We start from the raw sequence: 27,997 nt of genomic DNA, 5'->3' as shown, positions 1-27,997 counted from the left end.
GTCGCAGCGGCGGCCGCGGCGGGCGAAGGAGATGCGGCCGCGGCGCGCCCCCGGTCCGGCCGCCGCGCAGCGCCCCCCCCGGAGCCGACGCCAGCGCGCGGGGGGCCGGGGCTGAGCCCCCTCCCCCAGCGCAGCGCCGCGGGACCCGGGGCGGGGAGAGCGCGCCCCCAGCCCCCTCCGCAGCCCGGGATGCCCGGCTGAGCGGGCCCCGGCCGGGACAGGTGCGCGCACGGACCCCCCCCCCCGCCCGCGCCCGCCGCCCTCGCGCCGCCCTCCCGCGCACTCGCGGCCGCCGCGGCTCCGAGGTAAGCGCCCCGGGGCGCCCGGGGAGGGGGCTGGGGGAGGCGCTGGGCGGCGGGGGTCGGGGGGCTGGGACGGCCGGGGCGCGCGCTCCGAGGGGGGCTCCAGGCCCTGCCACGGGAGGACGGTGGCTGTGTGGCGGCGACGGGGTTTGCGGGGCGCGGGGACGCGAGGATCGCTCAGCCACGCAACGGGGGAGGGGTCTGGATGGGGGGGATGGTGCGGGGGTCCGGCGGCAGCGCTGGCCGGGGGCTGGGTTTGGCCGCGGGCGCCGAGCGGGGGGCCTGCATGTGCCGCCGTCACAGGCGCGGGGTGGCACCGCAGCGGGGGAGGGGGAGGTTTTTGTCGGGGGGGGGGGCCGTAGGAGGCGGTGATGAGGGCGGCTGCGCCGCTGGGGAGCTGGATTCGGGCCCAGGTTGGGGTTCGGGGCGAGCCGGAGGCCTGTTGGCTGGGGGTGGGGGCGGCGTTGGGGGGCGGGGTCCAGGGAGCCGAGTCGGCAGCGAGCCGGGCCTGGGGCGGTGGTCCCCGCACCCGCAGGCCCCGCCGCCCCACACCGAGGTCCAGCGCTGCACCTTGGGCGCCCGGAGCCCCCTCCAGCCTCCTGCGCGCGCGCGCGCGCGGCCCAGAAATGAACCAGTCGGCGCTGGGCCTCCCGGGAGGGGCCCCGCGATGGGGGGGACAGGGCCGGCCAGTCGGGATCCCCCCAACCCCGCTGCAGTGGGGGCCTGGGGTTCGGGCCCCCCAAGTGTTGACAAAGGGACAAAGAAAACGCCTGTCTCCCAGCGCGCCGGGTGGGGGTGCGCCAGGGTGGCCCCCTCCCGCCGGCGCTGATTGGTCCCCCCGGCCTGCACTCCGCCCCCGGGGACCCTGGGAGTTGGGGGCCCCTCCCAGAGGGGGCGCTGCCCTGCGAACCCCACTCGCCGGGGCTGGGAGAGGCCCTGGCTGGAGTCCTTGGTGACCCTCAGCCCCTGGAGGACCTGGGGTCCGGAGCGGGCTCGGGCTGAGCCTTCGGATTTGGATTTAAAGGGAAAGCAGCGAGCGTGCGCCAAGGGCGGGGGCCGGACCTGACCCCCGCCCCATTTGCAGAACTGCGGGTTTTAAGTCTTTCTGGGTCCCTGCAGCTTCTCACGGGGTCCCTCCCCGCCCCGGCGTCTCCCCCAGCCCCGTCCCCGGTTTCTTTTTCCGGACGGCCGGGGGCTTCCAACTCTGTCTCAGGGGGTTGCCGGGTGTCGGGCGACGGCTGGGGGTGCAGGGAGCGGGCGGGACCCCCTGCAGGTGACTGCCTGGCCCTCTGGGGCCCCGGGCTCTGGCCTGGCCACCGTTCCCAAGAGCATCCGGGGAAACCGAGGCCAGGCGGCCAGCAGGGCGGCGCGAGGAGCCAGGCCGGCCCTCTGAGCCTGGCTGCGTGGCTCTGGGCGGGTGCCCGGCCCTCCCCAGGCACAGTCTCCCCGGGAGAGACTGGACTGGGGACTCGGGGTCCACAGCGTCCCCTCTGCTCCCTGCTCTGAGATGAGGTCCCGCCGTGGCCTCCGTCCCCCCGCCGCCCGGTGGGCAGAGAGCATGGTGGCCATCGGGGGCAGCGCTGGGCATCCCCCGCGGCCACCCAGGGCTCCCCGGAGCCTGGCCTGCAGCTGGAAGTGAAGTTGCCCTTGGAAAGGTGACCATGACGTCAGCGGGCGGGACAGGTGAGCCGGGTCCCCCCGGGACTGAGGTCTGTGCCGGCACCGCCGCCTCCCAGGCAGGAGGGTGTCCTGAACTGACCCTGGGGTGTGGCCGCGTCCCGGGTGCCCGGTGCTCTGCGGGGCCGCGCGAGGGAGGAGCAGCTCCTGGGCCAGTGGCACAGGACAGGTGAGAGCAGGGAGGGCTGCCCGGAGGAGGCGAGGCCGGCCCTGGGCTTGCAGGGGGAAGTGGATTTGGTGCAGGCTTTCCTAGTGGTGGGCGAGCTGGGGGCGGGGGGCAGGGATCCCCAGCCCCAGACCCCGGGGAGCCCCGGGAGGCAGCTCCGGGAAGCCAGGTGGGTAGTGAGCTGCCCGGCCTGGGAGGCAGGCAAGGACGGGACTCAGCCCTGGACTCCCGCTCGCTTGCTTCTCCATGTCCAGGGGCAGTGGCCTTTCGGGACGGCTCCTGGGTGCGAGTGCTGTGCTGGGTCGAGGCTGCGGGCCGGGTCCCGGAGCGCGCCCCTGCCTGACTGTGGCTCGGCGCAGGCAGGACACCCCCCCCGCCGCCCCGAACCCCGAACCCCGAGCCCGGCCGCTGAGCCTCCCGGAGCGGCCGCCCCTAACACCCCGGCTCCTAAGCTGGCCGGGGGCAGTGAGGACTACGTTTCCCAGGGTGCACCTGGGCCTGGCCAACAGCTCTCGGGAGGAACCTCAGGGAGATGGGCTGCCCACCAGTCCTCCCAGAAGCCCCTGCGAGCCGTGTCCTGCACCGCAGAATGGCCCTGGGATTCCAGTTCCGGCGTCTCGCTGGCCCTCAGCAGGCTTCCAGGCTCCGGCATGTGCTGCACGGAGCCAAGGCTGGGGGCAAGCCGAGCTCCGCCCGTGGGCTAGGGAAGATGCACGAGAAAGGGCACCGCAGCCGGGGCTGTGATGGGTGAATAGGAGTGCACCAGGGGACTGAAACTCGCAGAATCGGCTACTTCCCCGAGCTGGGGGCCCAGGCCCTCCCTTACCTTACCTTACCTCCTTACCACGTCTGAGCCCACCCACCCCTTCCAGAGCCAGGCCGGCACCGCTCTCAGAGGCTGCCGTGGGCTGAGCGGACGGGTGTTTGATGAGCGCCTACTGCGGGCCAGGTGCAGGGACCCGGCAGGGGGTCCATTCTGTGCCATCAGTGGCCAGCCCATGGGGGAGTGGCTAAGGGCGGAGCTGCTGGAGGGTGGGTGCCAGGGCCGGTGTCCCCGAGGAGGTAACATCGGAGCTGTGGCCTGGGAGGGGAGAAGGGGGAGGTCACTGCGAGATCTGAAACGCGGCCTTGCTGGCAGCGCCCAGCCGTGCAAAGGCCCTGGGGCAGGAGCTCGCCTGGCTTGTGGGAGGAGGAGCGAGGGCGGTGTGGCCGGGGCAGAGGGAGGGGAGGGGCTGGGGCAGAGGGAGGGGAGGGGCTGGGGCAGAGGGAGGGGAGGGGCCGGGACTCGGCTTGGACCCCCAGGGAGGGGGGAGCCCCGAGGACTCAGAGGCTCACCGCCGCCCTCTGGTGGACGGCCTGGGGAAGACAGGCTGCGAGGCAACTGGGCAGGTCCAGGTGGACAGTGCTGGGGCCAGGGGTGGGCGCCTCCGGGGCAGGCCGTGGACCTCCCCAGACAGGCGAGGAAGGGTGGAGCGCCCCCTTCTGGCCGGCTGGAGCTGCGGTTAAAGGCGCACGACACGACCTGGGTTCAAATCCTGGCTGTGCAACCTTGGCGTCCCCGCCCCCACTTTGCCCACCCTGAGCCGCGGCTGCTGCCCCCATAAGATGGCCTCCCCCACCCGGAGGCCCAATGCCCGCCGTGTTGGCCTGGGCGGGACGGCGCCGCGGGGGAGAGGGGGGGTGAGAAGCAGCCCCCCCGCCCCCCGCCCCCCACCCGGCACCCCAGGGGGGCCCTGCCTGCTGCCGCCCCGGACCCCGCGCCCCATCCCCCACGTCTGCGCCGTTCCTGAGCCCTGAGTCACCGGGACTTGCGGGCCACTCTGTCCCCGGGCCGTCCCCTCGGGGACCCGTTTCCCGCCTTTGTCTTCTTCAAGTCCGTGGGCCCGGTCTTCCGTTCGCAGCAGCCCTTGGCCGCCGCCCCACCCGGCACCTGCGGGGGGGGGGGACCCGCTCCGGCCGCGCGAGCTGGTCCTGTCTCACTCGGGGGTCTCTGCAGAGGGCAGCGGGGGCAGGGGGCTGCCCCGGATGGAGGCCCCAGCTCGGCCTCCCCCCTCCCTGTCCCCCAGAGCTGAGCCCGGGGCGCTGACCCCATTCCTCTGCGCTTCCTCCAAGCTGAGTCCGATGGGGGGGCCGGCCGGGGCCCCCTGCCCGGTAACCCCAAGGTGCCCCGGGCTGGATTCCCACAGCGCCCCCTGGAGAGCGAGCCCCCCATCGCCCCTGGGAGTAAATGCCGAGCCCTCCCCCCCATTCCGCGTGCCCGCCTCCTGGGGGCCCGGAGCCCCCCCACCTTTGAAGCACCCTGGGGTCTGAGTGGACCCCAGGCGGGACTCTCCCCGCACGGCCACGCGGCCAGCGCCTACTGTGCGCTGCCCCCGACCCGCAGGGATGCTCCTGATCCCTTCCTGTTGGGGAAACTGAGGCCCGGGGTCAGAAGGCTCGGGGGGGTGGGGGTCCGGGGATGCGAGGAGAGCAGGTAGGGGCTCCTCCAAACCCGGGGCCCTGGCGCTCGCCCGGGGGCTCCCGCCGATTCCTAGACAGCCGCGAGCCCGGCCGGCCGGCGGCAGCTGGAGCCGGAGCCGGCGGTAACCGGACCTGGGCGGCAGTGGTTACCCGATCCCGCCCCCCCGGACGGCGCCAGCGCCCCAGCGCCGGGCCTGGGGGCTCCGGAGCCCCTCCCGTGGAACTGGAGACGGCAGCCCCTCCCCCCGCCGCTGGCCGCAGCCCCGCGATGAGGACCGAGAGGCCCCGGGAGGGCGAGCTGGCGCCGGGCAGCACACGGCAGGGCCACGCGTGTCCGCTGCTCGTCTGTGGGGGCCGCCGGGGTCCTGTCTGTGGCGCCCCCGCCTCTCCCAGCCGCCAGCCCCCCGTGGTGCCGGCCCCCGGCTCTGCCCCTGCGGCCGCCCCTTGGAAACCCTCTCCCAGGCCTGCCCCCAGCGGCCCCCTCCCCGTCCACGTCGCCGTCGTCAGAAGGTACCACGTGCACCTGCTGCCCCCCCCCCGGGACGCGAGGACCGGGCTTGGTGATGGGCTCGGTCCCCGCTGTGTGCCCCTCCCTGACCCCCACCCCCGGCCGTCCCAGGCCTGGAACGGTGTTTGGCATACAGTCGGCGCTCAATAATTGCTCATGGTCCGAGTGTACGAATAGCATCCGATGTCGCAGGGAATGGGGACAGGAAAATTGGAGGCAGTCACAGAGGGCTTCCTGGAGGTGGGGACGTCCCCGCAGGGGCTTCCCGGGTGAGCCTGGGAAGTGGCCGTGGGGGGGCGCGAGGCTGGGAGGGGCCCTGGTCATTCCGGGGTACTTGGGAGCCACGGCAGGCGTCGGGCAGTGTCAGGGTCTGAGCTGAGAGGGGGCGGAAGTGGTGGTGATGAGAGGGGAGGGGCCAGGATCCAGCCCCCAAGCCCCAGAGAGAGAGGGAGAGAGAGAGAGAGAGAGAGAGAGAGGTCTCCCATCCGCTGGGTCACTCCCTATTTGGCCACAACGGCCAGAGCTGCGCCGATCCGAAGCCAGGAGTCAGGAGCTCCATCCGGGTCCCCCACGCAGGTGCAGGGGCCCGAGGACCTGGGCCATCGTCCACTGCTCTCCCAGGCCACAGCAGAGAGCTGGACCGGAAGTGGAGGAGCCGGGACTCGAACCGGCGTCCACATGGGATGCGGGTGCTGCAGGCGGCGGCTTCGCCCGCTGTGCCGCACCCTGAGGTGGTGATTTTAGTGAGAGAAGGAGACCGAGGGGCCGGCGCTGTGCGGAGCTGGCTCAGCCGCTGCCCTGCTTCCCCGGGGCGGGACAGGGGGTGCGGGACCCCCGCTCCCCACGGCCCCCCAGGGGCACTGCCGCTGGTGCTGCGACGGCGGCGCTCAGAGCGCAGAAGCTGCCAGGAGCAGACCGGACCGGGCTCTCAGAGAGGGGTGGGGGCGGACGGAGGGCACTGGGCGCAGGGCTGTGGTCTGCAGAGGTGGGGAGAGCGGGAGGAGGGGTGGGGCGGGCAGGGCCTTGCGGGCCCAGGGGAGGACGGGGCGCACTGGCTCGGGTGCTCGCTGGCGCCCTCTGGTGGCTGGACACGACAGCGGCCAGGGAGGGGAGAGGAGGGCGCCAGGGGCCCAGGTGGGCGCCCCCGGGCAGTCCCTGGGCAGCGAGGTGCGGCCAGCGGGTCCGTGCACAGGCCGAGCCCGCGGGAGCCGGGCTTCTCCCGGAGTTGATCCTGGGTTCAGCGCCACGCGGTGGAAATCCCCCCGGGGTCGGCGCCTTCTTTCTTGTTGGTTTTAGAGCGGACGAGTTGATCCTGAAATGCAGACAGAAGCCCTGTGCGTCCCGGGGCGGCCGAGCCGAGACACGTGGGGCCCGCGTGTTCTAGGAGGGAGGGGGAAACCCCGTGGAGACCCCCAGGCTGGAGTGGCACGGGGGGCAGGGCTGGGGGCCCCCGAGGTGGGTGCAGAACAAGAGGCCCAGGCCAGCTGTGGGCCCGGAGGGAGGAGAGGGGGCGGGGCGGGGTCCCGGGCGAGGGCGAGGGGAGGCGGGGGGGGGCAGCCCTGGGGACCTGCAGCTCCCACATCTGTGCAATGGGGTGGGCACACAGCTGCAGGCCTCGGGCTCACTTCCTGACCGCCCGCAATGGCCAGGGCTGGGCCGGGCCAAGGCCGGGAGCCCGGCGCTCCACCCGCGGCTCCCACGTGCGCGCAGGTGCACAGGCCTCCCAGGGTGCGCATGCGCAGGGAGCTTGGCGCCAGGCGCCTGAGCCGGGACTTGAACCCAGGCCCTCCGATGTGAACTGCGGGCGTCCCCGCCGGTGTCTTCGGCGTTGGGCCACCAGCGGGAGCCCCCACCGCCGGCAGACACGTGGGGCTGGGGTGCCCGCCCCGGCCACCTGACTCGGCAGCAGGTGGTGGGGCCGCCGCGGGGCAGGCGGGCGCCCTCAGCTTCGCGCGCAGAAGCAGGGGGGAGGGGGGAGGGGGAGGTCCGAGGCCTGGCGAGGTCAGGCTGCCCCCACGCCGCTTCCAGGGTTCAGCCGGGCGCCGCCCTGGCCGCGGGAGGGGCCTTGCGTTCTGCGCCCCGAGACCCTGAAAAATGAACCTAAAAGGGGCAAAGGCCACTCCGGCCCGCGGCTGGGCGCTGGGGACACCCGAGGTCCTGGACGCGGAGTGGGCGGGGCCGGGGGCGCCCCCGGTGTCCACCGCGCCTGGCGGGGGCGAGACCGGCTCAGAGCCGGGAGGGCAGAGGCGAGATCCGTGTTCTGGAAACAGCGGGAATGTTCTAGAAGGGCAGCCAGCTGGGACGCCAGGCGCCGGTGACCGAGAGCGCTGGATGGGCGGGAGGGAACCCCGGGGGGGGTTCTGGTGGGAGACGCAGGCTGGGGTCTCGCGGCCGCAGCGGGCACACGGGAGCCGGATCCAGGGGCGGGGCGGGGCCCCCCAAATCCAGTCCCCAGGTCCCCGTGTATTGATGGCACACCCATCTCACAGATGCCAAAACCGAGGCCCGGACAGGGGCCCAGGGCCTGTGCGTGGTGGGGGCTGGGGCCTCGCCCTCCGGGCTCTGTCATGGGTCGGACGGGGGGGGACCAAGGGCCGCCCCACAGCCCATCGGCGACAGCAAATAGCAGCGCCGGTGAGGGTGGGGGGAGGGCGGGAGCGGGGCTGGGGCGCGCCGGGGTGGCGCCTCCTCACCGTGAAGCCGGGACCTCGCGGGCCCCAGCGCTGCCGCCTCCAGGGGGCGCCACTCGGGGGAAGAAAAGTGGACCTTAGCCATTCCCTGCTGGGAGCCCCGCGGTCCCCGGAGCCCACGGAAGGGACGCGTGGGCTTGCGGATCGTGGCCCTCGCGCTGGGGTAGGAGGGAAAAGGCAAGGGAGGGGCCGGCGCGGGGGCACAGCGGGTGAAGCCTCTGCCTGGGCGCCGGTTCGAGTCCCGGCTGCTCCACTTCCCACCCAGCTCCCTGCTGTGGCCTGGGAGAGCAGTGGACGATGGCCCGAGTGCTGGGCCCCTGCACCTGCGTGGGAGACCCGGATGGAGCTCCTGGCTTTGGATAGGCCCAGCTCTGGCCATTGCGGCCATCTGGCATCTGGGGAGTGACCCAGCAGATGGAAGACCTCCTCTCTCTCTCTCTCTCTCTCTCTCTCTCTCTCTCTCTCTCTCTCTCTCTCTCTCTCCTCCCTCCCTGTGTAACTGACTTGCAAATGAATAATTTTTTTTCAAAAAAGGGAAGTGGAAGGCCATGCTGACAGCGGCGCGGAGGAGCCCTGAGGCCGCCAGGGGCAGGGGGAGGACGCGGCCGGCAGGATCCAGCCTGGGGGGCCCCTGAGCCCCCAGAGAAAGGAAGTGGGGGGGGCGCTTCCTGGAGTCCGAGCTGCGGTTTGGGCAGCGGAGAAGGTTCTGGAAGGGTGGCGGTGAGGGCCGCCCAGCTCGGCCGAGCTGGTGAACCTGTCGTGTGCGAAGGAGGCCGGGGCAGGCGACCCCGGGCAGGTGACCCCGGGCAGGTGACCACGGGCAGGGGGCAGGCGGGGCTGGCGGCGGTGGGGGGCTGCGGGGGTCCGCGGGGGCCAGGGCCGGCGCCGCACAAGGCAGCCCTGCAGGAAGCGGGGCCGCGCCCGCGCGCACGTGGGATCCCGGCGGCCGCTGAGTCACAGATCCTGGAGGTTCAGGGTCACGGAGGGGCAGCCCCGGCGGCCCGGCACGGCTTCCTGTTGTTGGCCAAGGGCAGCCCAGCTGCCGGCCAGGGCGGGGAAGCCAAGGCGGCCGCCCGCGGCGCAGGCCCTGGGGGACCCGGACACCCACCCCGCCCTGGTAGGGTTTTGTGGTCAGATGCGGGAATTGGAGCGCGGGGCTCCACGCGCCCCCTGCAGGCGAGGTCAGGTACTGCAGCCCACGCGCTCACCGCCCCTCGCCCACAGGTGTCGCCTGCCGCCACCTGGCCCTCGCCATGCGGACCCCGCGAGCGTCCCCTTCCCGCCCGGTCCTGCTGCTCCTGCTGCTGCTACTAGGGGGCGCCCACAGCCTCTTCCCAGAGGAGCCGCCGCCGCTCAGCGTGGCCCCCAGGGAGTGTGAGTCTGGGGTGGGGGGTGGGGAACGGGTCGGGGGTCGGGGGTCCGGTCTGGATCCCCAGGCGGCAGGCTGGGAGCCACTCCTAGAAGGCAGGGGTCTTCGGTCCTTCTGCCCCCAGCCCTGGCCTTGGCTGGCTCATGCAACCCGCTCCCCTCCCCAGATCTGAGCCACTATCCCGTGTTCGTGGGCGGTGGGCCTGGCCGGCTGACCCCTGCGGAGGACGCCGGAGACCTTAACATCCAGCGCGTGCTGAGGGTCAACAGGACACTGTTCATCGGGGACAGGTACGGGGGCGGCGGGCCGAGGCCGCACACCTGGTGCACCTGCGAGATGAGGCGCCCAGGGCCGGTGCCGGGCCTGCGCCTGGGTGGGAGCGGCGCGGCAGAGGGGCGGCCGTGCGAGAGAGGATGGGGGTGACATTTGGGACCTGGAGGGCGAGCAGGAGCGTGTGGCTGCAGCGCCGCGGAGAGGTCAGGGAGGGGCGGCCGGGTGGTGCAGGGCGGCGGAGAGAACTGAGACCCCAGGAGGGGTGGGAGCCGAGGGGCAGTGGGGGCGCTGGTGCTCACTGCCGCCCTCTGGTGGCTGCCGCGGGGAGGACGGCCTGGAGCCCTGGGGTTAGTGGGGGCGCTGGTGCTCACTGCCGCCCTCTGGTGGCTGTCGCGGGGAGGACGGCCTGGAGCCCTGGGGGCAGTGGGGGCGCTGGTGCTCTCTGCCGCCCTCTGGTGGCTGCCGCGGGGAGGACGGCCTGGAGCCCTGGGGGCAGTGGGGGCGCTGGTGCTCTCTGCCGCCCTCTGGTGGCTGCCGCGGGGAGGACAGCCTGGAGCCCTGGGGGCAGTGGGGGCGCTGGTGCTCACTGATGCCCTCTGGTGGCTGCCGTGGGGAGGACGGCCTGGAGCCCTGGGGGCGCTGGTGCTCACTGCCACCCTCTGGTGGCTGTCACGGGGAGGACAGCCTGTGTGGGGTTAGTGGGGGCGCTGGTGCTCACTGCCGCCCTCTGGTGGCTGTCGCGGGGAGGACAGCCTGGGAGCCAGGGTGGGAGTGGGGACCCAATGTGCGGTCATGGAGCATAGGGGGCCACCCACAGGGGTGTGGGGTGACTAGGACCCACAGGGGTGTGGCCGGGAAGAGGAGGTCCCCAGTGTCCACTCTCCACGCCCCTCCCTCCAGGGACCACCTCTACCGGGTGGAGCTGGAGCCTCCCACGGCCACGGAGCTGCGGTACCAGCGGGTGAGGATGGGGCGCAGGCCGGAGCGGAGGGCACCACCCGGGCCTCCCCTCGGGTGGCCCCTCCGGAGGGTCCCTGGGGCTGTTGGGGACCCCCTGGCCTCACCAGCCCTGTCTGGCCGCAGAAGCTGACCTGGCGCTCCAACCCCGGCGACATTGACGTGTGTCGCATGAAAGGGAAACAGGAGGTGAGAGTGCCCTGGCCACGCCCACATCCGGCCCCGGCCACGCCCTTGACCACGCCCCTGATCTGATGAGTCACGTCCCACCCAGCTGCCACGCCCTTGTCCCCCCACAGCCACCCTGGCCACGCCCAGGGCCATCCCGCCCCTTCTGCCATCATCCCAGTTAGGACCTTGGTGTTGCCATGGTTATGCCTGGAGCCTGGCCACGCCCTCAGGTGGTCCCTAGACATGGCCACGCCCACAACCCCAGCCTTGCCTATAGCTCCACCCCCGCTCTCCCAGTCTTGGCCTCTCCATTGGTCACAGCGACCTCCGTTCAGGCCCTGCCGTGGCCACGCCCCAGATCTGCCCTGGCCCCGCCCACCCTCTGACCACGCCCACCCCCAGGGCGAGTGTCGCAACTTCGTCAAGGTGTTGCTGCTCCGGGACCCGTCCACCCTCTTCGTGTGCGGCTCCAACGCCTTCAACCCCGTGTGCGCCAACTACAGCGTGAGTCCCGCCCGGGCCCCCCTGCAGGCCGTGGCGCACCTGCCTTCCCCCGGCCGCCGCCTCCAGGAAGGCTTCCCGGATGGCGTCCTGTCCCTGCTCCCGAGGGCGAGAGGGGCGGGCGGCACAGGGCTGGTCAGGAGCTCTGTCCTCAGGCCGCCCCGTCCCTGCAGATGGACACACTGCAGCCCATCGGGGACAACATCAGCGGCATGGCCCGCTGCCCCTACGACCCGAAGCACGCCAACGTGGCCCTGTTCTCCGGTGAGCACCGCCCGCCCTGGGCCCCGGGGGGGGGGCACAGGTCCAGCCGTGACGCGGGCGGACGCGCGGCCCCGGCCGAGCCGCTGCCGTCTGACCTGGCTCCCGCCGCCCCTCCAGACAGGATGCTGTTCACGGCCACCGTCACCGACTTCCTGGCCATCGACGCCGTCATCTACCGCAGCCTGGGGGACCGGCCCACGCTGCGCACCGTGAAGCACGACTCCAAGTGGTTCAAGGGTGAGGCCGGCGGCAGCGGCCGAGTCCCGGGCCGGGCGGCTTCCGGCCTCCTGGGGTGCACCGGGACGGGGCTGCTGGGGGAGGGGCGCCGGGCAGGGGCTCAGCTCGGACACTCGGGCCGTCGGGCACAGAGACTGGGTGCTGGTGGACGGACAGAGGGGTGGGTGGACGGGCGGATGGACAGGTGGACGGAGAGGTGGACGGGTGGACGGTGGGTGGACAGATGGACAAGTGGACGGGTGGGTGGACAGGTGGACAGATGGACAGGTGGACGGGTGGGTGGACAGGTGGACAGATGGACAGGTGGACGGACAGGTGGACAGGGGGACGGTGGGTGGATGCAGAGGCAGCCATGTCTGCCCCTCCCCCACCGGAAGAGCAAGCCCGAGATCACTGCCCTCTGCTGGGACGGCCGCTGACCCCTGACCCTTGACCCTGGCCTCCGCAGAGCCCTACTTCGTGCACGCGGTGGAGTGGGGCAGCCACGTGTACTTCTTCTTCCGGGAGATCGCCATGGAATTCAACTACCTGGAGAAGGTGGGCGCCCGGGGCCCGGCAGCCCCCGCAGCGGGGAGGGGAGGGGGAGGGGAGGGGGGGGAGGGGAGAGGGCTGCCTCCTGCAGGCAGCCCCAGGCCCTCAGGTGGGGGCAGGTCTCCCGGGACCGCGGGTCCTCAGCTGTCCCCCCAGGCACTGTCCACCCATCTGTCCCCCACCTCCACGTCCACCCGTCCACCCCCCCAGCCCTCAGTGACCGTGCAGACGGCCGCTTCGTCCCCAGCCACCTCGGCTCGCCCACTCCGTGCCCCGTGCCTCAGTTTCCCTGTCCGGGCAGAAGCGACCCCTAGAACCCCAACCCCCCATGGACGCGGAGGGATCCCGTGGGCGGGGCCTGGGCGGGGCTGAGGCGGCGTCCGGCGTCCGGCGCAGGTGGTGGTGGCCCGCGTGGCCCGCGTGTGCAAGAACGACGTGGGGGGCTCGCCCCGCGTGCTGGAGAAGCAGTGGACGTCCTTCCTGAAGGCGCGGCTCAACTGCTCCGTGCCCGGCGACTCGCACTTCTACTTCAACGTGCTGCGGGCCGTCACGGGCGTGGTCAGCCTGGGCGGCCGGCCCGTGGTCCTCGCCGTCTTCTCCACGCCCACCAACAGGTCAGCCGCCGGCCGGCCAGACCTGGGCCGGCCTGGGCCTGGAGTTGGGGCTGCAGGCACCCAGGGGTCGCCGGGGCGTGAGGAGGGGGAGGGGGCTGCACGGGCGCCTCCTGCGGCCGGGGCCCCGCCCCGCCCCCGTGTGCGGCTCACCCAGCGCCCACCCGCCCCCAGCATCCCCGGCTCGGCCGTCTGCGCCTTCGACATGACGCAGGTGGCCGCCGTGTTCGAGGGCCGCTTCCGCGAGCAGAAGTCGCCCGAGTCCATCTGGACGCCGGTGCCCGAGGACCAGGTGCCGCGGCCCCGGTGAGAGCCGCCGCGGGGGCACGTCGGGGGCGGCGCAGCCGGCGAGGGCGGGCCCGCTGCGCCCACTGGGCGGCTGGAGCCCCGAGCCCCCGAGGTGCCTGACCCGCCCTCGCCCGCAGGCCCGGGTGCTGCGCGGCGCCCGGCTCCCTGTACAACGCGTCCAGCGCGCTGCCCGACGAGATCCTGAGCTTCGTCAAGACCCACCCGCTCATGGACGAGGCCGTGCCCTCGCTGGGCCGCGCGCCCTGGATCGTGCGCACCCTGATGCGGTGCGTGCCGCGGGGCGGGGCGGGGCGCGGGGGCAGAGAGGGGACAGCGCGACAGGACCGGGGGGGGGGGGAGGGCCCGGCGAGGACCCGGGGGCAGAGAGGGGACAGCGCGACAGGGCCGGGGGTGCCCGGCGAGGACCCGGGGGAGGGGGCCCGGCCCGGCCCGCCGCGCTCCTGCCGGCCTCACGTCTCCGCCCCGGCCCGCAGGCACCAGCTGACGCGCGTGGCCGTGGACGTGGGCGCCGGCCCCTGGGGCAACCAGACCGTGGTGTTCCTGGGCTCCGAGGCCGGCACCGTCCTCAAGTTCCTGGTCCGGCCCAACGCCAGCGCGGCCGGGCCTGCGGCACCCAGCGTCTTCCTGGAGGAGTTTGAGACCTACCGGCCAGACAGGTGCGCCGGGGGCGGGGCCGGGGCGGGGCCACAGACCTGGGGCGGTGCTGGAGGCCGGGGGCGGGGTCAGAGGCCAGGGACGGGCCTGGAGGCATGGCTGGGGGCCTGGAGGCGGGGCCAGAGGCCGGGGAGATTGTGGGCGGGGATGGGGGTGGAGCCTGAGATGGGGCGTGGCTGGAGGCCAGGGGTGGGGCGGGGCCTGAGGCTGGGGAGAGGGCGGGGCCGGATGCCGGGGCGGGGCCTCACTCCCGGGCTTGCCTGCCTGCAGGTGCGGACGAGCTGACGCTGGCGAGAGCGGGCAGCGGCTGCTTAGCCTGGAGCTGGACGCGGCCTCGGGCGGCTTGCTCGCTGCCTTCCCCCGCTGCGTGGTCAGGGTGCCCGTGGCCCGGTGCCAGCAGCACTCGGGGTGCATGAAGTAAGCCCCCCCCACAGTCCAGCAGCGGGGTGGGGGACGCACGAGGAGAGACTCCCTGAGCCACGAGCCGGGGCCCTGGGCTGCACCGTCCCGGGGTCGCGGAAACAGCAGGGACGCCCGTGTGGCTGAGCAGAGGGGGCCCGGGCCGGGTCACACTGGAGCTCTGACCTGGGGAGGCGGCGGTGTAGACAGGGACCGGACCTGGCTCACACGCGCCCTCTGGTGGCTGCTGCGGGGAGCGCAGGCTGCGCTGTGTCCCTGGGTTCACAATGGTTCGACTTGAGCGCCCCCTGCTGGCCGCTGTCGTCACCAGGCTCCCTAAGCCCCCAGACCCAGGGCACAGACCCTGGGGGCAAAGCCTTCTTGGGCGAGCGCTTTCCCGGGCCTCAGTTTTCTTAGCTGTGAAATGGGGAGTGCTGGACATGGCCCGCACCCCGGCAAGAGGAGGGCGCCTGGGCTGCCCATGTCCGTAGCTCAGGGCCACCCCCTCTCCCGCCCTAGGAACTGCATCGGCAGCCAGGACCCCTACTGCGGCTGGGCCCCGGACGGCTCCTGCATCTTCCTGAGCCCTGGCACCAGGTACTGGGGTGGGGGTGCGGGTGCCTGACCCGCCTGCCATCCCGCCCGGCCACTGGGGGCTTCTGCTGACCCTGCCCCCCGCCCCCACCCCCTTAGGGTCGCCTTTGAGCAGGATGTGTCCGGGGCCAGCACAGCGGGCTTAGGGGACTGCACAGGTGAGTGGGGGAGGGGCGGCCCAGGGACCCTTGGTCCTCTTCCCACGGGGTGTCCAGGGCCTCTGCCGCCCTTGCCTGGGGTGGGGGCGGGGGCCCAGATGGACAGAGCCCGGAATCCGGGCCCTGCGGAGACGGGCAGGCTGTGGAAGGGCCCGAGGGCCACGCAGGGCCCTGACCCCGCCGCCCTCCCGCCAGGACTGCTGCGCGCCAGCCTCTCGGAGGAGCGCGCCGGGCTGGTGTCGGTGAACCTGCTGGTGACGTCGTCCGTGGCGGCCTTCGTGGTGGGCGCCGTGGTGTCGGGCTTCAGCGTGGGCTGGTTCGTGGGCCTGCGCGAGCGGCGGGAGCTGGCGCGCCGCAAGGACAAGGAGGCCATCCTGGCGCACGGGGGCGGCGAGGCCGTGCTGAGCGTGAGCCGGCTGGGCGAGCGCAGGGCGGCGGGGCCCGGAGGCCGGGGCGGCGGCGGCGGCGGCGGCGGCGGCGGCGTGGGAGGCGGCGGGGCGCCCCCCGAGGCCCTGCTGGCGCCCTTCATGCAGAACGGCTGGGCCAAGGCCACGCTGCTGCAGGGCGGCCCCCACGACCTGGACTCGGGGCTGCTGCCCACGCCCGAGCAGACGCCGCTGCCCCAGAAGCGCCTGCCCACGCCGCACCCGCACGCGCACGCGCACCCGCACGCCCTCGGCGCCCGCGCCTGGGACCACGGCCACGCCCTGCTCTCCGCCTCCGCGTCCTCGTCGCTCCTGCTGCTGGCCCCCGCCCGGGCGCCCGAGCAGCCCCCCGCGCCCCCCGGCGAGCCGGCCCCCGACGGCCGCCTGTGCCCCGCCCGGCCGGGCCGCGCGTCCCACGGCGACTTCCCCCTCACGCCGCACGCCAGCCCGGACCGCCGGCGGGTGGTGTCAGCGCCCACGGGCCCCTTGGACCCAGCCTCGGCCGCCGACGGCCTCGCGCGGCCCTGGAGCCCGCCGCCCACGGGCAGCCTGCGGAGGCCGGGCGCGCACGGGCCGCCGGCCGCCGCCCTGCGCCGCACGCACACGTTCAACAGCGGCGAGGGGCGGCCCGGGGACCGGCCCCGCGGCCGCCACGTCCGGCCGAGCACGGACTTGGGCCACCTGCTCCCCTACGGGGGGGCGGACAGGACTGCGCCCCCCGTGCCCTAGGCGGGGGCGGCCCGGCGCCACAACTCGGGGTGCACCAGAGCTGCAGGGGCGGCGCGCCCGCGATGGGGGGGCCCCTCGGCCGCACGGAAGCACAAGCAGAGCCCCCCCCCGGGCCCCGCCCCCGCAGGCCGCGCTGACACGGTTTGGGGCAGGCGGCGGGCGCGGGGTTGCTACGGATTGGAGGTTGACCTGGGATCCACTTCGGTTTCTTTCGCAGTTTTTTTCTAACCGATTGCACAACTCCGTTCTCGGGGTGGGGGCGGGGGCCGGGGCTCTGCGGAGGAGGGGGCCACGCTGCAGACCCCCAGCCCCCTCCTCCGGCTCCCCCGCCCCCAGCGCGGCCCCAGGCGCCCGCGTGTGTGTGTGTGTGTGTGCGCGTGTGCATGCCGTGTGCCTGTGCAGGGGGGGCCAGGGAGGGGCCGTGTGCGCGTGCCTGTGCGGGTGGCCCTGGCTGGAGTGTGCGGAGTGTGTGGTGACCCCAGCGGCCTGGGCGTTGGCTGAGCCGACACTGGGGCTTCCAGGAGGCCGGGTGGGGGCCCCCCAAGATGCCGCGGGGAGTTTGTTAAGTGCCCCCCCGCCGCCGCCGAGTCGACAGAGGGGAAGGGGGCGCGGGGAGAGCCTGGGAGACGTCCTGGGGGCTGGGGGCGGCAGAGGCGGGCGGGCCCCGGGGTGGTCAGAGTGTCCCGAGCCACCCGTTCCCTTGTGACCAGCCCCGTGGACCTCTGGCTGTCCATGCATGCCACGTGGCCAGCAGAGCCCCGCCCCTCCCCGCAGTTTGCCTCCCCCGGCCCCCTCCCCATCAATAAAACTGTTTACAACCGCCGGCCACCCGCGTCTGCCCCTGCTGTGTCCTGGGTGGGGGCGTCTTGTCCAGGGACTCGGTGTGGCCCTACTGTGTGCGGCTCTCTGCGGGGGCGGGGAGGGGGAGGGGAGAGGGAGCCCACAGATTTGAGGCGGAAGGAGACGCCATGAAGGTTTTAAGCAGGAAACAGGTGTTAAGTAACGGGGAGAGAGAGAGAGAGAGAGCTCATTTGTCAGTCTCTTCCGCCAATGCCCTGGGTTGGGTCCTCCTGAGGCCAGGAGCCAGGAGCTCCATCCGGGTCTCCCGGGCGGGTGGCAGGGCTGTCACGGCGGCTGCATCCCGCATGGCCGCCACCTTGGACCCCGCTGCTGCACGTCCGCTCCAGCTCCCTGCTCACGGCCTAGGAAAAGCGGCGGAGGACGCCCCGGGTGCTGGGTCCCTGCGCCCGCGTGGGAGCCCCGGAGGGAGCTCCTGGCTCCTGGCTTCCGCCTGGCCCAGCCCTGGCCACGCCGCCATCTGAGGAGTGAACCAGCAGGTGGCCGATCTCTCTCCCTCTCTCTCTCTCTAAGAACCCGTGCGTGGCCCTTCCGTGGCTCGGTGTCCGTGGTCGTGTCCCGGTGTCTTTGTCCACCTCCGTGACAGTGGGATGCAGCCAAAGCCGCTCTCAGAGGGAAACACACAGCCCGGCGCACCTGTTAGCATGCGAGGGTGATCCGAGGCGAGCCGCCTACCCCGTCAGGCTCAGGAGGGGAGAAGGGCAGGGGGACCCCGCTCCGCCCCGCGGCTGACGGACAGGCAAGCCCCTTGTCCAGGGCCCTTTCAGGGGTCCTCCAGGGGCTCCTCGCGGCTCTGCCAACAGCACCCACTGCTCCGCCCCCTCCCCAGGGCAGGTGCCCCGAAACCTTGGCTTTGGGGTCCTGGGGGGGTGGGGAGAGTGGGGACCCTTGGGTGCCTCCCCCCCAAAAAAAAGCAGAAAGGAAAAACTGGGTTTCACCCAGGGAAGGGGGGGCAGGAAGCCACCCCAGGAAGTGACTTAGCAATCTGACTCCCTCCCCTTCCCGCAGCCGGAGGGGCGGGGGCGGGGCTTTCCCAGAGGCCTCGGCGTCCAGCCCCCAGCCCAGGTGGGTATAAGGGCAGCTCCCCAGGCTCCGGGCACCCAGAAGGGGGACCTCAGGGCTACCATGGCCTCTTGGAGCGGAGAACGCAACCAGAGGTAGGTGCCCCGCCCCAGTCCATCCGTGCTGGGCTGGGCTGGACGCCAGGCCATGCGGAACCACACGGCTGTTCTGTCCCGGGAGGCTGTGCCAAACTCGCTCCCACTCACGCACGCAGGCAGAGGCCCCGAGGGCCCCGCGAGTGCAGCCTGGGAGGTGGGGGGGACCTCGGGTCTCCCACTGTTGTGGTCCCCCCTGCCAGCACCCAGGATCTGCTCCTGGCCCTGCTCAAGGTAGGACACGCTTGTGTCCAGGACCTTCCTCCCTGAACCCAGGGGAGCCCGGAGGCCCCGCTGTGGGGCCAGGGCCGGGCAGAGAGACCAGGATCTCAGACCAGAGCCGGTCTCGGGAAAGACAGAGGCGGCTTCATGCGACAGGGGGCATTGGAACAGGGGCCTTGTGGGGTGGATAGGAGTTCACGGGCTCTGCCCCATAATACAGACCAGCTCAGAAAACCAGCAAGTTGGGCTGCGAATGGGCGGTAACCCCGGGACGGGGCAGGGTGGTGCCCGGAGGTCAGGCTCGGAAACTGGCGTTTCCTAAGAGGGCATAGGCAGGGGGGAAGAGGAGGACGTACAGGGGAGGAGTGAGGAGGCGGGAAGGAGGGCGGGGCCCCGGGTGTGTCTGCCCCCTTAAGAGCGCCTTCTGTGGTCGCCTGCAGCGTGGGGGGCCCGGAGCCCCAGGCTTGCCGACTGCTGTCCCTCCTGCTGCTGGCTGCGGCCGCGGCCCGGGGGCTCGCCCGGAGCCCCGACGGCTGCCTGGTGCTGCAGTCCAACAAGGGCACCTCGGTCTCCTGCCACTCGGCCGGGCGCTTCCCCGGCGACCTCCCGGCCGACACCACCTTCCTGTCCGTGGAGTTCTCCAACCTGACCCGGCTGCCGGCCGCCGGCCTCCACGGCGTGCCGCGGCTGCAGGAGCTGCACCTGTCCAGCAACCGGCTGCAGGAGCTGCCCGCCACGCTCCTGCGGCCCGCGCCGCGGCTGCGCGTGCTGGACCTCACCCGCAACGCCCTCAGGGCGCTGCCCCCCGGCCTCTTCGAGGGGGCGGCCGCGCTGCGGGTGCTGGTGCTGAAGGAGAACCAGCTGGGGGCGCTCGAGGGCTCCTGGCTGCAGGGCCTGGGGGCGCTGTGGTTCCTGGACCTCTCGGGAAACGGCCTCTCCACGCTGCCCCCTGAGCTGCTGGCCGGCCTCAGCAGCCTGCGTGTCCTTGACCTTGCCGACAACCGGCTGGAGACCCTGCCGACCGGCCTCCTGAGGACGCAGGTGCACCTGGAGCGGCTGCACCTGGAGGGGAACCGGTTGCGGGAGCTCCCGGGGGACCTGCTCGCCGCCCAGCGCCAGCTGGTCTACCTCTTTCTCAACGACAACCGGCTGGCCTCGGTGGCGGCCGGCGCCTTCCGGAGCCTCCGGCGCCTCAGCATGCTGGACTTGTCCAACAACCTGCTGGCCAGCCTGCCCCCGGGGCTCTTGGCGCCCTTGGGCTGGCCCTCCGGGTACCTGAGGGACGGCTTCGACCTCTCCGGGAACCCCTGGGTGTGCGACCGCGACCTCGAAGATCTTTTCCGCTGGCTCCTGGACAACAGAGACAAGATGTTCTCGGCCAACGACACCCGCTGTGCCGGGCCCGAGGCTCGGCAGGGCGAGACGCTGCTGGCGGCGGCCGGGGCCTAGGCAGGCGTGGGCGGGGGCAGCGGCCGGCGCCCCGCCCCCACTCAGAAATAGCCCCGCCTCCTCCGGGTGCGGGCCAGGCCCCTCCCAACGCACCACCCGCGCCCCACGCCACGGCCGCCACGCCTGGTCTGGACGCCCTCTCCCACTCCCCACATCTCTCGGTGTCTGCGTGCCCCCCGCCAAGCCCTGGCCACCCGGCACTGTCTCCCTGCCACTCTGTCCCCCGGGGTGGGGGCTGAGTGCCGGCCCTGAGGCCAGAGTTTAATAAATGACCGAATCAGGAACCGACATTCGTGGCGTCTCGGGCTCCCGGGATGGAGAGAGAGGACTGGACAGGCGGCGCCCGGGGTCGGGGCCGTGGGACCTGGGTTCCCAGGCGGACAGCGGTGGGGACTGGACGACCTACGGCCTCTCCACGGCCCCTGCTGCCACCCCGGGGACCTGAGTGCCAATAACAGTGTGGCCGCTGCCCGGGTGTCGTGTTACCGTGGGTCTCTGCCGGGGCTGCACTCTGGGGAGACGCCCAGTGGGCCTGCGGCAGCCCTGGAGCACCCGCGGGGGATGCCTGCTCAGATCCTGGGCCGCCCCAGGGCAACCGCGGCCATGGGGGTGGGGGTTGGGGTTGAGGCTTGCCCGGCCCGCTCTGAGCACTGGAGGGAGGGAGCCACCTTGGTGGGAGACGCAGACCCCGGAGTCTGCGCTCAGGGGCCCCTGGGGAAGTGCACGGAGATCTCTGAACCTTAGTTTGCTCATCCATGAAATGGGGACCCAAGGGATAGTGCCAGCTTGGCAGAGTTAAAAAAGAAAAAAAAAAATTGAAGCTGCCCCTGTGGCAGAATGGGTAAGGCTGCGTGTGTGGTGCCAGCATCCCACATGGGCGCCGGTTCGAGTCCCGGCTGCTCCACTTCCGATCCAGCTCCCTGCTAGTGCGCTTGGGAAAAGCAGCGGAGGACGGCCCAGTGCTGGGGCCCTGCACCTGCGTGGGAGACCCGGATGGAGCTCCTGGCTCCTGGTTCCAGCCAGGCTCAGCTTGGGCCATTGCAGCCATCTGGGAAGTGACCCAGTGGATGGAAGACCTCTCTCTCTCTCTGTAACTCTTTCAAATAAATATTAAAAAAAAAAAGAGAGAGAGAGAAGGAGAGGTGTGGGGGGGGGCGTCTTCCATCCACTGGTTCACTCCCCAGTTGGCCGCAACGGTCAGAGCTGTGTGGATCTGGAACCAGGAGCTTCCTTCCGGTCTCCCACGCAGGTGCAGGGACCCAAGGACTTGGACCATCTTCTACTGCTTTCCCAGGCCACAGCAGAGAGCTGGATCGGAAGTGGAGCAGCCGGGACTCGAACCGGCGTCCATATGAAATGCCGGTGCTGCAGGCGGCGGCTTTACGTTCTCTACCCCAGCACCGGCCCCAAAAATCTTTTATTTAAAAAAAAAATCACTGGGGACTTGCCCAAGGTCATTGAGCAAAGCGGTGGGTCCTCTTTCAGCGCCCGCAGTGGCACAGGTGTGGCCCACAGGTGGCCAAACCTGGCCAAGGAAGTGCAGCCGCATGCGGCGTCCCCAAGTTGCTATGACAACCAGCAGCCCAGCCCGGAGAGCTGGGAGCGCGGAGCTCCTCCCTCCTGGGCACGCCCCCCAGAGTTCTCTCCTCATTGGTCAGTTCCCAGAGGCCCCGCCCACCAGAGCAGTTATAAGGCGGGCGGGCCCGGCGTGGGGCGGAGACTTGGGCCAAGGTCTGGGGTCCACGGAGGCGCTGGCGGTCAGAGGCTGCGCGCGCCCAGGTGAGAGCCGCGCGCGCGTGGGGTCCGCAGGAGCGCCCGCCAGGTTCTGGGCTGGCCGCTAAATCGGGTGCTTGCGCGAAAGTCTGGCGGCGTGGGAGGGGCGCGACTGGCCGGAGCAGGTGGCCGAGACCCTTGGCCCAGTTGGCCCAAGTTCAGGACCCAGTTGGGCGGGGACCAGGGCTCCGAGGGCGCGGGGTGGCGACGGGAGTGGGGGTGGAGGAAGAGCCCCAGACGGCGAGTCTGAGGCTGGAGGTCGCGCTGCCCACTCGGCACTGGCCGGCTGGGTGACGGTGGCTCTGCTGTTGCGTGCCTCAGTTTCCCTGTCTGTCAAACTGACCACCGGTTGATGAGGGCTGCGCAGCTGCCTCCTCTGGCCCTGCCAAGCGCTGTCCGCCGGGGCGGGGCAGCGGGGTCCTTGAGCCTAAACTGCCCGGAGGGGTGGGGGTCTTTACCCAGCAGGCAACGGCAGGACTGGAACCCTGGTCTCTCCCCTCCAGAGCCCACGCCCACTCGCCCGGGTCCCAGAGTCCAGCTGGACAGGGTCTCAGGCCTGGCGGGGTGGGGGGGGTTGGCACGGTGCAGCCCCCGCCCCCTCCTCTCTCTCTGCTGCCCCCTAGGGAGAGCCTGTAGCAAACATGTCTGACGACCAGACGGCTCAGGACCAGCAGGTGAGGGCTGGGTGCCCCCCGGCCCCCATTCTTGTGGGCTGAACGGACTCGGAGAACATGGCGGGGGGCTGGGGAGGGCCTGCCCAGCTCCTAGGGGGCATAATGACGGCGGGAGGGGGGGCTTCTCCCAAAGACACCCAGTCCCTGGCCAACACGCCTGCTCCCTGCTTCGGGGTCTCTGTGTCCCCCTCAGTGGCATTGGTCTGCACCTGTCACGGTCCCAAGCCTTCCACCTGCCACCACACCCAGTGCACCCCTAGAAATCCACTTAATAGACGGGAAAAAATGGTCCCCGGGAAACGCCCCTCCCTCGAGGGGACAGATCATCTCTGGACTTCTCCCTCCCCCGCAGAACGTGGTGCAGCGCGTGGCAGCCCTGCCGCTGGTCCAGGCCACGTGCAGCGCGGTTTCCGACGCTTACACCGCGGCCAAGGACAGGCACCCGCTGCTGGGCTCCGCCTGCCGCCTGGCCGAGCGCTGCGTGTGCGGCCTGACCGCGCGGGCTCTGGACCACGCCCAGCCGCTGCTCAGCCACCTGCAGCCCCAGCGTGAGTCCCGGGGCCGCCCCTCGCAGCCCGTCTGTCCGTCCGTGCCCCTCCGTTCTCTGCCCATTGCTTCCTGGACTCTTTAACCTGATCACCTGGCCCTCTGCCCTTACCTGGGGACCCTGCCCCCTTCTGCCTGCCTTCGATCCCTGTCCCGCACCCCTCCCCACTGCCCCTGCCTCCACCCTGCTTCTCTCCCATAGGTCCATGGACCCCAGACCGGCCCCACCCCCGGCCAGTGACCGAGGGCTCCAGCCTGGTGGGAGGCGGGGCAGAAAGACCCTCAGCCTCTCGTGGGACCTGAGGGTCCCGGCCCAGAGCCCCTCCCCCACACATCCCTCTCTGCCAGCTCCGGTCACCTTGAGCCTGCCCGCGGGGCATCTGAGCTGGGCTCTGGAGTCACCTTGGACCTGCGGAGGGGGGGGGGGAGAGGCGGGGCCCAGCCTGGTGCCATCAGGGTCCCCGCCCCTCCAGGGGTCCAGCCACTCCCTGGGAGGGCCCTGGAGCCCCCTGTGGTCCGGCCTCCTCCCCGACTGTCCCCCGGGCTCCGCGGCTTGCCTATGTCCGGACAGGCGGGAGGTGACAGGGGAAACCTGTCTTGTCTCTGTTTCTCTCCCTGCCCCTCTCCCTGTGGTCAGTGGCCACGGTGAACCATCTGGCCTGCAGGGGGCTGGACAAACTGGAGGAGAAGCTGCCGTTTTTACAACAACCCTCGGACACGGTAGGGCGGGGGTGGCCAGACCCTGGGGGCCGCCAAGGGGAGCGCGGGACAGGCAGGCAGGGGGGTGCCGGCCTGGCCCTGAGAACTCAAAAAAAAAAAAAAAAAAAAAAAACAGGCAGCTTCAACCACTCGGCACAGCCGCGTATCGTGCTGGGAGGGGAAACTGAGGCAGAGACTGCGCGGGGTTCCCCAGTCTGCAGTCCCAGCCCCCAGGGCCCTCTCCCGCCAGGTGGTGACGTCGGCCAAGGACGCGGTGGCCAGCAGCGTCACCGGCGTGGTGGGCCTGGCGCGGCGGGGCCGGCGCTGGAGCGTGGAGCTGCAGCGCTCCGTGAGCCACGCCGTGGACGCCGTGCTGGCCAAGTCCGAGGAGCTGGTGGGTCACTTCCTGCCCGTGACGGAGGAGGAGCTGGGTGAGCGCCCGGGCAGGGGAGGCGGAGCCCAGAGGGGCCGCAGGGCAGGTGGGCGGGGGGCCTGTGAGGTCCGGGGCGGGGCGGCCCGCTGACCCCGCCCCCGCCGCGCCCCCCGCAGCGGCGCTGGCCGCCGAGGCCGCGGGCCCGGAAGTGGACTCCCTAGAGGAGCAGAGGAGACAACAGGGCTACTTCGTGCGTCTGGGCTCCCTGTCCGCGCGGCTCCGCCACCTGGCCTATGAGCACTCTCTGGGGAAACTGAGGCAGAGCAAACGCCGCGCCCAGGACACCCTGGCCCAGCTGTGGGAGACCCTGGAGCTGGTGAGCGCCCTCGGCCTGTCCCTGTCCCAGACGCCCATCAATAAGCACGCATTGAGCGCCAGCTGGATGCGCGTGCCCAGGCATGGTGGGGAGCGGACTCCGACCTCAAGGAGCCCAGGCCCCCCGCAACCCCCTGTCCCCTGCCCTCGCCCCGCACGCCACAGCCTGTCCTACCCGACACAGCCACAGGAGGGCACCAGTGAGCCCCCGTGTCCGTCTTGTGCCCTCTCTCCGCGGTCCGGCGCCACCTGCCCGGTCCCCTCGCTGCCCTGCCCAGCTCAGGCCTGACGAGGGCCTTTGCACCCTGCGCCCGGGACACTGTATCCCCTTCTTAGCACATCTGGCTTCCAGAAAAGCCCTTTGATGGGCTTCCTTGTTCTCTCGGGGGACAGGGACCCCCACTCACCCACTGCACACCCCTTATTGCGTGCGTGCTGCGGCCGGCCCGCAGCACTCCGCTCGGGAAGCCACGCGCTGCCCCGTTGCGGGGTTTGACGGGTCCTGGGCTTGGCTGCCTTCCGCGGCGGCCCTGGGGGGGCAGGCCCTGTCCTGGGGGGTCGGGGCTGTGCAGGGGGCTGGGCGGGCAGTGGGGTGGAGGGGGCGTGCGCCTCGTGGAGGAAGAGGCGGGGCCAGGGGGCCGCGAGCGGCAGGGTCCGGACCAGGGCAGCTTGGCGGGGCTGGAAGGTTGCATACAGGTGGAGCTCATTAGATGCACACCGCTGCGGCCAGGGCTGGTCCTGCCCCCCCCCAGTCTGCACACTGAGTTCTGCCATCCCGGTCGGCCCTCAGATCCACGGCGCGCAGTGTGGGGCGACCCCCGACCCCTCGGCCTGCCCAGGGCAGGTGCACCAGCTGTGGGAGGGCTGCGGCCAGCACCCCCTGGACAACGGCCACAGCCGGAGCCAGGTGAGCAGGGGAGGGGCCAGGCAGGGTGGGGAGGGGCCGGGGAGAGGGGAGGGGCCAGGCAGGGGAGGAGCCAGGAGGGTGGGAGAGGGACCAGGGGAGTGGGGGAGGGGCCAGGTGAGCTAGGGAGGGGCTAGGCAGGGTGGGGAGGGGCTGGGGAGAGGGGAGGGGCCAGGCAGGGGAGGAGCCAGGAGGGTGGGAGAGGGACCAGGGGAGAGGGAGAGGGACCAGGGGAGCGGGGGAAGGGGCCAGGTAAGGTGGGGAGGAGCCAGGTGAGTGGGGGAGGAGCCAGGTGAGTGGGGAGGGGCCAGGTGGGGTGGGGAGCAGCCAGGCTTTTGGGGGAGGGGCCAGATGGGTGGGAAAGGGCGAGGTGAGGTGGGAGAGGGGCCAGGAGAGGTGAGGATGAGCCAGGCAGGTGGGGAGGAGCCAGGTGATAGGAGCAGCGGTGGGGGGGGGGGTAGGTCGGGGAAGCCGGGAGACGGGGAGCGACCAGGTGCCAGGTGCGTGGGGGGGGGCACAGGGGAGGCACTGGGCGCCTGGTGAGGAGGCGGCCGCTTCCAGGCTAAGCAGGGGGGGGGGGGCTCACACCAGCCTGGGACTGGCGGGGAGGGGTCCGCACTGCCTCGGACCGAGCAGGGAGGTCAGACGCCTGGCGGGGCCGCAGGTGCGGGCAGAGAGGGGCGCACGGGCTGGGGGCGCTGAGCACAGCCCCCCCCGCCCCCCGCAGGCCGAACTGCAGACCCTGGTGCTGTGCCGGAGCCTGACCCTGGAGCTGCAGAGCGCGGTGGACACGCTGGAGGCCAGCGTGCGGGGGCTGCCCCCCGGGGCCCAGGAGAAGGTGGCCGAGGTGCGGCGCGGCGTGGACGCGCTGCGGGCCGCCTTCGCCGACGCCCGCTGCTTCGGGGACGTGCCGGCGGCGGCGCTGGCCGAGGGCCGGGGCCGCGTGGCGCGGGCGCACGCCTGCGTGGACGAGCTGCTGGAGCTGGTGGTGCAGGCCGTGCCGCTGCCCTGGCTCGTGGGGCCCTTCGCGCCCATCCTGGTGGAGCGGCCCGAGCCCCTGCCTGACCTGGCCGCCTGCGTGGACGAGGTGGTCGGGAGCCCCGACCCCCGCTGGGCGCACCTGGACTGGCCTGCCCAGCAGAGAGCCTGGGAGGCCCAGCACGGGCAGGGGTCGGGCCTCCCGGGGGGCCCTGGCGAGGAGGAGCCGGCGCCCCCTAGCGGCCCGGACAAGCACAGCCTGATGCCGGAGCTGGACTTCTGAGCCGGCACGCGGAGGTCCCTGCTGCCCCCTAGTGGCCAGGCGTGGGAAGTCACGGCCGGCGCGCACAGGGGGGTGGGGGCTGAGGGGGCTTCGCCCTCCCATCGCGGCCTCGGACGTGGGGCCACGGAGTCCCACAGCCAGGCTCAGGCCACCTCTGGCTCCCAGCTGGTCCCCACCTCTATGTGCTGCCCAAAGCCCCCACCCCGCGTCCAGTGGCTTCTCCTGGGGGGGGGTGCTTAGAAAGTGAACGCCTCCCCCAGCTTAGAGACCCTGGACTGGGGGGTCCCCGAGGGTGCCGGGCCCAGCAGCTCTCCGGAATAAAGGTGCTTTGTACTGTCCAACGGCCCTTGGCCTCTGTTCCAGCTGGGGTGAGGGGTCCTGGTCCCGGCATGCTGAAGGCCTGGGGGTGGGGGGGACGACTCCAGGAACACGGTGGGCCTGTCTCAAGGCAGGGTTCAAGGGCACCTGCCGGGATTCCACGGGGACTGCCCGGCCCTCCTGGGTTAAGCACCGGCCCCCAACCCCCGCCCCGCCCCAGCTGCCTAGAATGGAAGTCATTCTCACTTGAGTATGAGTGAGTTTCTTAGAAACAGCAGGGGACAGGAAGGGAAGTCGGCCTCCCGTGTCCGCTCCCTGGCCCTGCGGGAGTGGTCTCTGGTCTCGCCACTGCTCAGGTCGGGAAGGGGGAGACGGGGGCGGGGCCAGGGGGCCTCCCGTCCTGTGCCCGCATTCCTGGTGCCGCTGGGACTCCCCTGTGCCTGGCAGGGGGAGGTCGGGGTGGCCCCTGGCCTCCCTGGGACTCAGCCCAGGGGGTGGCCCTGCGAGCCCCGCCCACTCTGGCACCTCAGGCCCCCACACCCCAGTCCTCTGCCTGCCGGACCCTCGCGCGCCCGCCCTGCGTGGACGGCCGGTTCCGTCCCTGCCTCTGGGCCTTCGCTCGTGCTGTGGGAGCCCCCCCACCCGGCCTCCCACCCCTCTCTTGGACACACCTCATCCTCTCTGAGCCCAGGCCCGACGCCGGCCTCCTCCAGGAAGCTCACCAGGACTGCACGGCCCACCTTGGCCTCTGCACACAGGCTGGGCGCCGGCTCAGGGCGGGGACGTGGGGACACTGGGCAGCTAAGGCCCAACCTTGCCTGCACCTGGGGGTGCCCTCCCCTCGCACAGATAATCCCAGAACGTGTGGCTGCCCGGTCCTGGGGACACGGCTGTTCAGGACAGGGGAGATGGACAGAAATGAGAAGTGGGGGTGAGTGTGGGGCATGGGGGGGTACGTGCCAGGAAGGCCTTAGAGTGGGGAGGGGTGGTCCTGGCGGTGGTCACAGCCTGTGCAAAGGCCCTGTGGCAGGACGGAGCCCAGTGTGGGCAGAGGGCAGGCCCTCGCTCTGGGTGTTTATGACGGCCTTATTGGTTGCTGATTCCTTGGGGGAACACGGGGCGGGGTTTCCCTGTCCTCCCAGGGGGGCTGTCCCCACTGTGTTCCCCAACTGTTTGGCAAACACAGGGATGGCTCCAAGGAGACGGCCTAGGGGTCATCAGGCCCAAGGCCGGAGCCCTCCTTCCTCCCAGCTCGGCGCCAAAGCCACCAGAGGGAAGCAGGCGGCCAGGAGCCCTGTCCGAGGAGCACGGGGCCCCGGCCGCCGTCCCTCGCAGAGCCCTCTCTGCCACCCCGCGCCTCCTGCCGGTTCTCGCTCCCGGCACCCTGCCCCCCGCCGTGTCTG

General features: G+C 72.1%; 3 protein-coding genes and 1 long non-coding RNA gene across 8 annotated transcripts; 3 read left to right on the top strand and 1 right to left on the bottom strand.

Annotated features, from left to right (window-relative positions):
* Positions 1 to 2: 2 nt before the first annotated feature.
* SEMA6B (semaphorin 6B) lies at positions 3 to 16,811 on the top strand. 3 transcript variants are annotated; one of them, XM_070058669.1, is made up of 17 exons: positions 3 to 221; positions 9,028 to 9,177; positions 9,339 to 9,462; positions 10,346 to 10,406; positions 10,529 to 10,591; positions 10,976 to 11,077; positions 11,248 to 11,338; positions 11,456 to 11,575; positions 12,024 to 12,112; positions 12,503 to 12,720; positions 12,892 to 13,023; positions 13,143 to 13,292; positions 13,500 to 13,682; positions 13,951 to 14,097; positions 14,599 to 14,676; positions 14,773 to 14,831; positions 15,027 to 16,811. In XM_070058669.1, the coding sequence occupies exons 2-17, from the start codon at positions 9,057 to 9,059 to the stop codon at positions 15,983 to 15,985; spliced, it is 2,697 nt and encodes an 898-aa protein (XP_069914770.1). In that variant the 5' UTR covers positions 3 to 221; positions 9,028 to 9,056; the 3' UTR covers positions 15,986 to 16,811. The 3 variants fall into 3 exon arrangements, with proteins under 3 accessions (XP_069914770.1, XP_069914767.1, XP_069914769.1); XM_070058666.1 differs by having other exon boundaries at positions 3 to 305; XM_070058668.1 differs by lacking the exon at positions 3 to 221 and adding an exon at positions 8,286 to 8,613.
* Positions 5,282 to 11,573, bottom strand: LOC138845598 (uncharacterized). The gene is made up of 2 exons (XR_011382821.1): positions 11,434 to 11,573; positions 5,282 to 6,425 (listed from the first exon to the last, which is right to left on the bottom strand). It is a non-coding gene; the product is annotated as an uncharacterized lncRNA (long non-coding RNA).
* Positions 16,812 to 17,842: 1,031 nt separating the features above from the next.
* On the top strand, positions 17,843 to 19,959 carry LRG1 (leucine rich alpha-2-glycoprotein 1). Its single transcript, XM_070058670.1, has 2 exons — positions 17,843 to 18,000; positions 18,663 to 19,959. Exons 1-2 carry the CDS (start codon positions 17,969 to 17,971, stop codon positions 19,669 to 19,671), a joined length of 1,041 nt encoding a protein of 346 aa, XP_069914771.1. The 5' UTR covers positions 17,843 to 17,968; the 3' UTR covers positions 19,672 to 19,959.
* A 1,393-nt stretch (positions 19,960 to 21,352) lies between these two features.
* Positions 21,353 to 26,617, top strand: PLIN5 (perilipin 5). Of its 3 annotated transcripts, none has more exons than XM_070058663.1 (8): positions 21,353 to 21,450; positions 22,068 to 22,118; positions 22,471 to 22,666; positions 23,302 to 23,384; positions 23,614 to 23,794; positions 23,913 to 24,112; positions 24,902 to 25,018; positions 25,743 to 26,617. In XM_070058663.1, exons 2-8 carry the CDS (start codon positions 22,086 to 22,088, stop codon positions 26,274 to 26,276), a joined length of 1,344 nt encoding a protein of 447 aa, XP_069914764.1. In that variant the 5' UTR covers positions 21,353 to 21,450; positions 22,068 to 22,085; the 3' UTR covers positions 26,277 to 26,617. The 3 variants fall into 3 exon arrangements, with proteins under 3 accessions (XP_069914764.1, XP_069914765.1, XP_069914766.1); XM_070058664.1 differs by having other exon boundaries at positions 21,381 to 21,450; positions 21,948 to 22,118; XM_070058665.1 differs by having other exon boundaries at positions 21,432 to 21,450; positions 22,033 to 22,118.
* Positions 26,618 to 27,997: the final 1,380 nt, after the last annotated feature.

The sequence above is a fragment of the Oryctolagus cuniculus genome, chromosome 16 (assembly GCF_964237555.1).
Source record: "Oryctolagus cuniculus chromosome 16, mOryCun1.1, whole genome shotgun sequence".
Lineage (NCBI taxonomy): Eukaryota > Metazoa > Chordata > Mammalia > Lagomorpha > Leporidae > Oryctolagus > Oryctolagus cuniculus.
This window is presented reverse-complemented; position numbering and strand designations above follow the sequence as displayed.

Coding starts and splice junctions, on each gene's coding strand:
- PLIN5 (XM_070058663.1), top strand. CDS start 22,086: ATGTCTGACGACCAGACGGCTCAGGACCAGCAG. Junction 22,667..23,301: donor CAGCCACCTGCAGCCCCAGC/GTGAGTCCCGGG, acceptor CCCTGTGGTCAG/TGGCCACGGTGAACCATCTG. Junction 24,113..24,901: donor TGTGGGAGACCCTGGAGCTG/GTGAGCGCCCTC, acceptor GTCGGCCCTCAG/ATCCACGGCGCGCAGTGTGG.
- LRG1 (XM_070058670.1), top strand. CDS start 17,969: ATGGCCTCTTGGAGCGGAGAACGCAACCAGAG. Junction 18,001..18,662: donor AGCGGAGAACGCAACCAGAG/GTAGGTGCCCCG, acceptor GGTCGCCTGCAG/CGTGGGGGGCCCGGAGCCCC.
- SEMA6B (XM_070058669.1), top strand. CDS start 9,057: ATGCGGACCCCGCGAGCGTCCCCTTCCCGCCCGGTCCTGCTGCTCCTG. Junction 10,407..10,528: donor CGGAGCTGCGGTACCAGCGG/GTGAGGATGGGG, acceptor GTCTGGCCGCAG/AAGCTGACCTGGCGCTCCAA. Junction 13,293..13,499: donor ATCGTGCGCACCCTGATGCG/GTGCGTGCCGCG, acceptor CCCGGCCCGCAG/GCACCAGCTGACGCGCGTGG.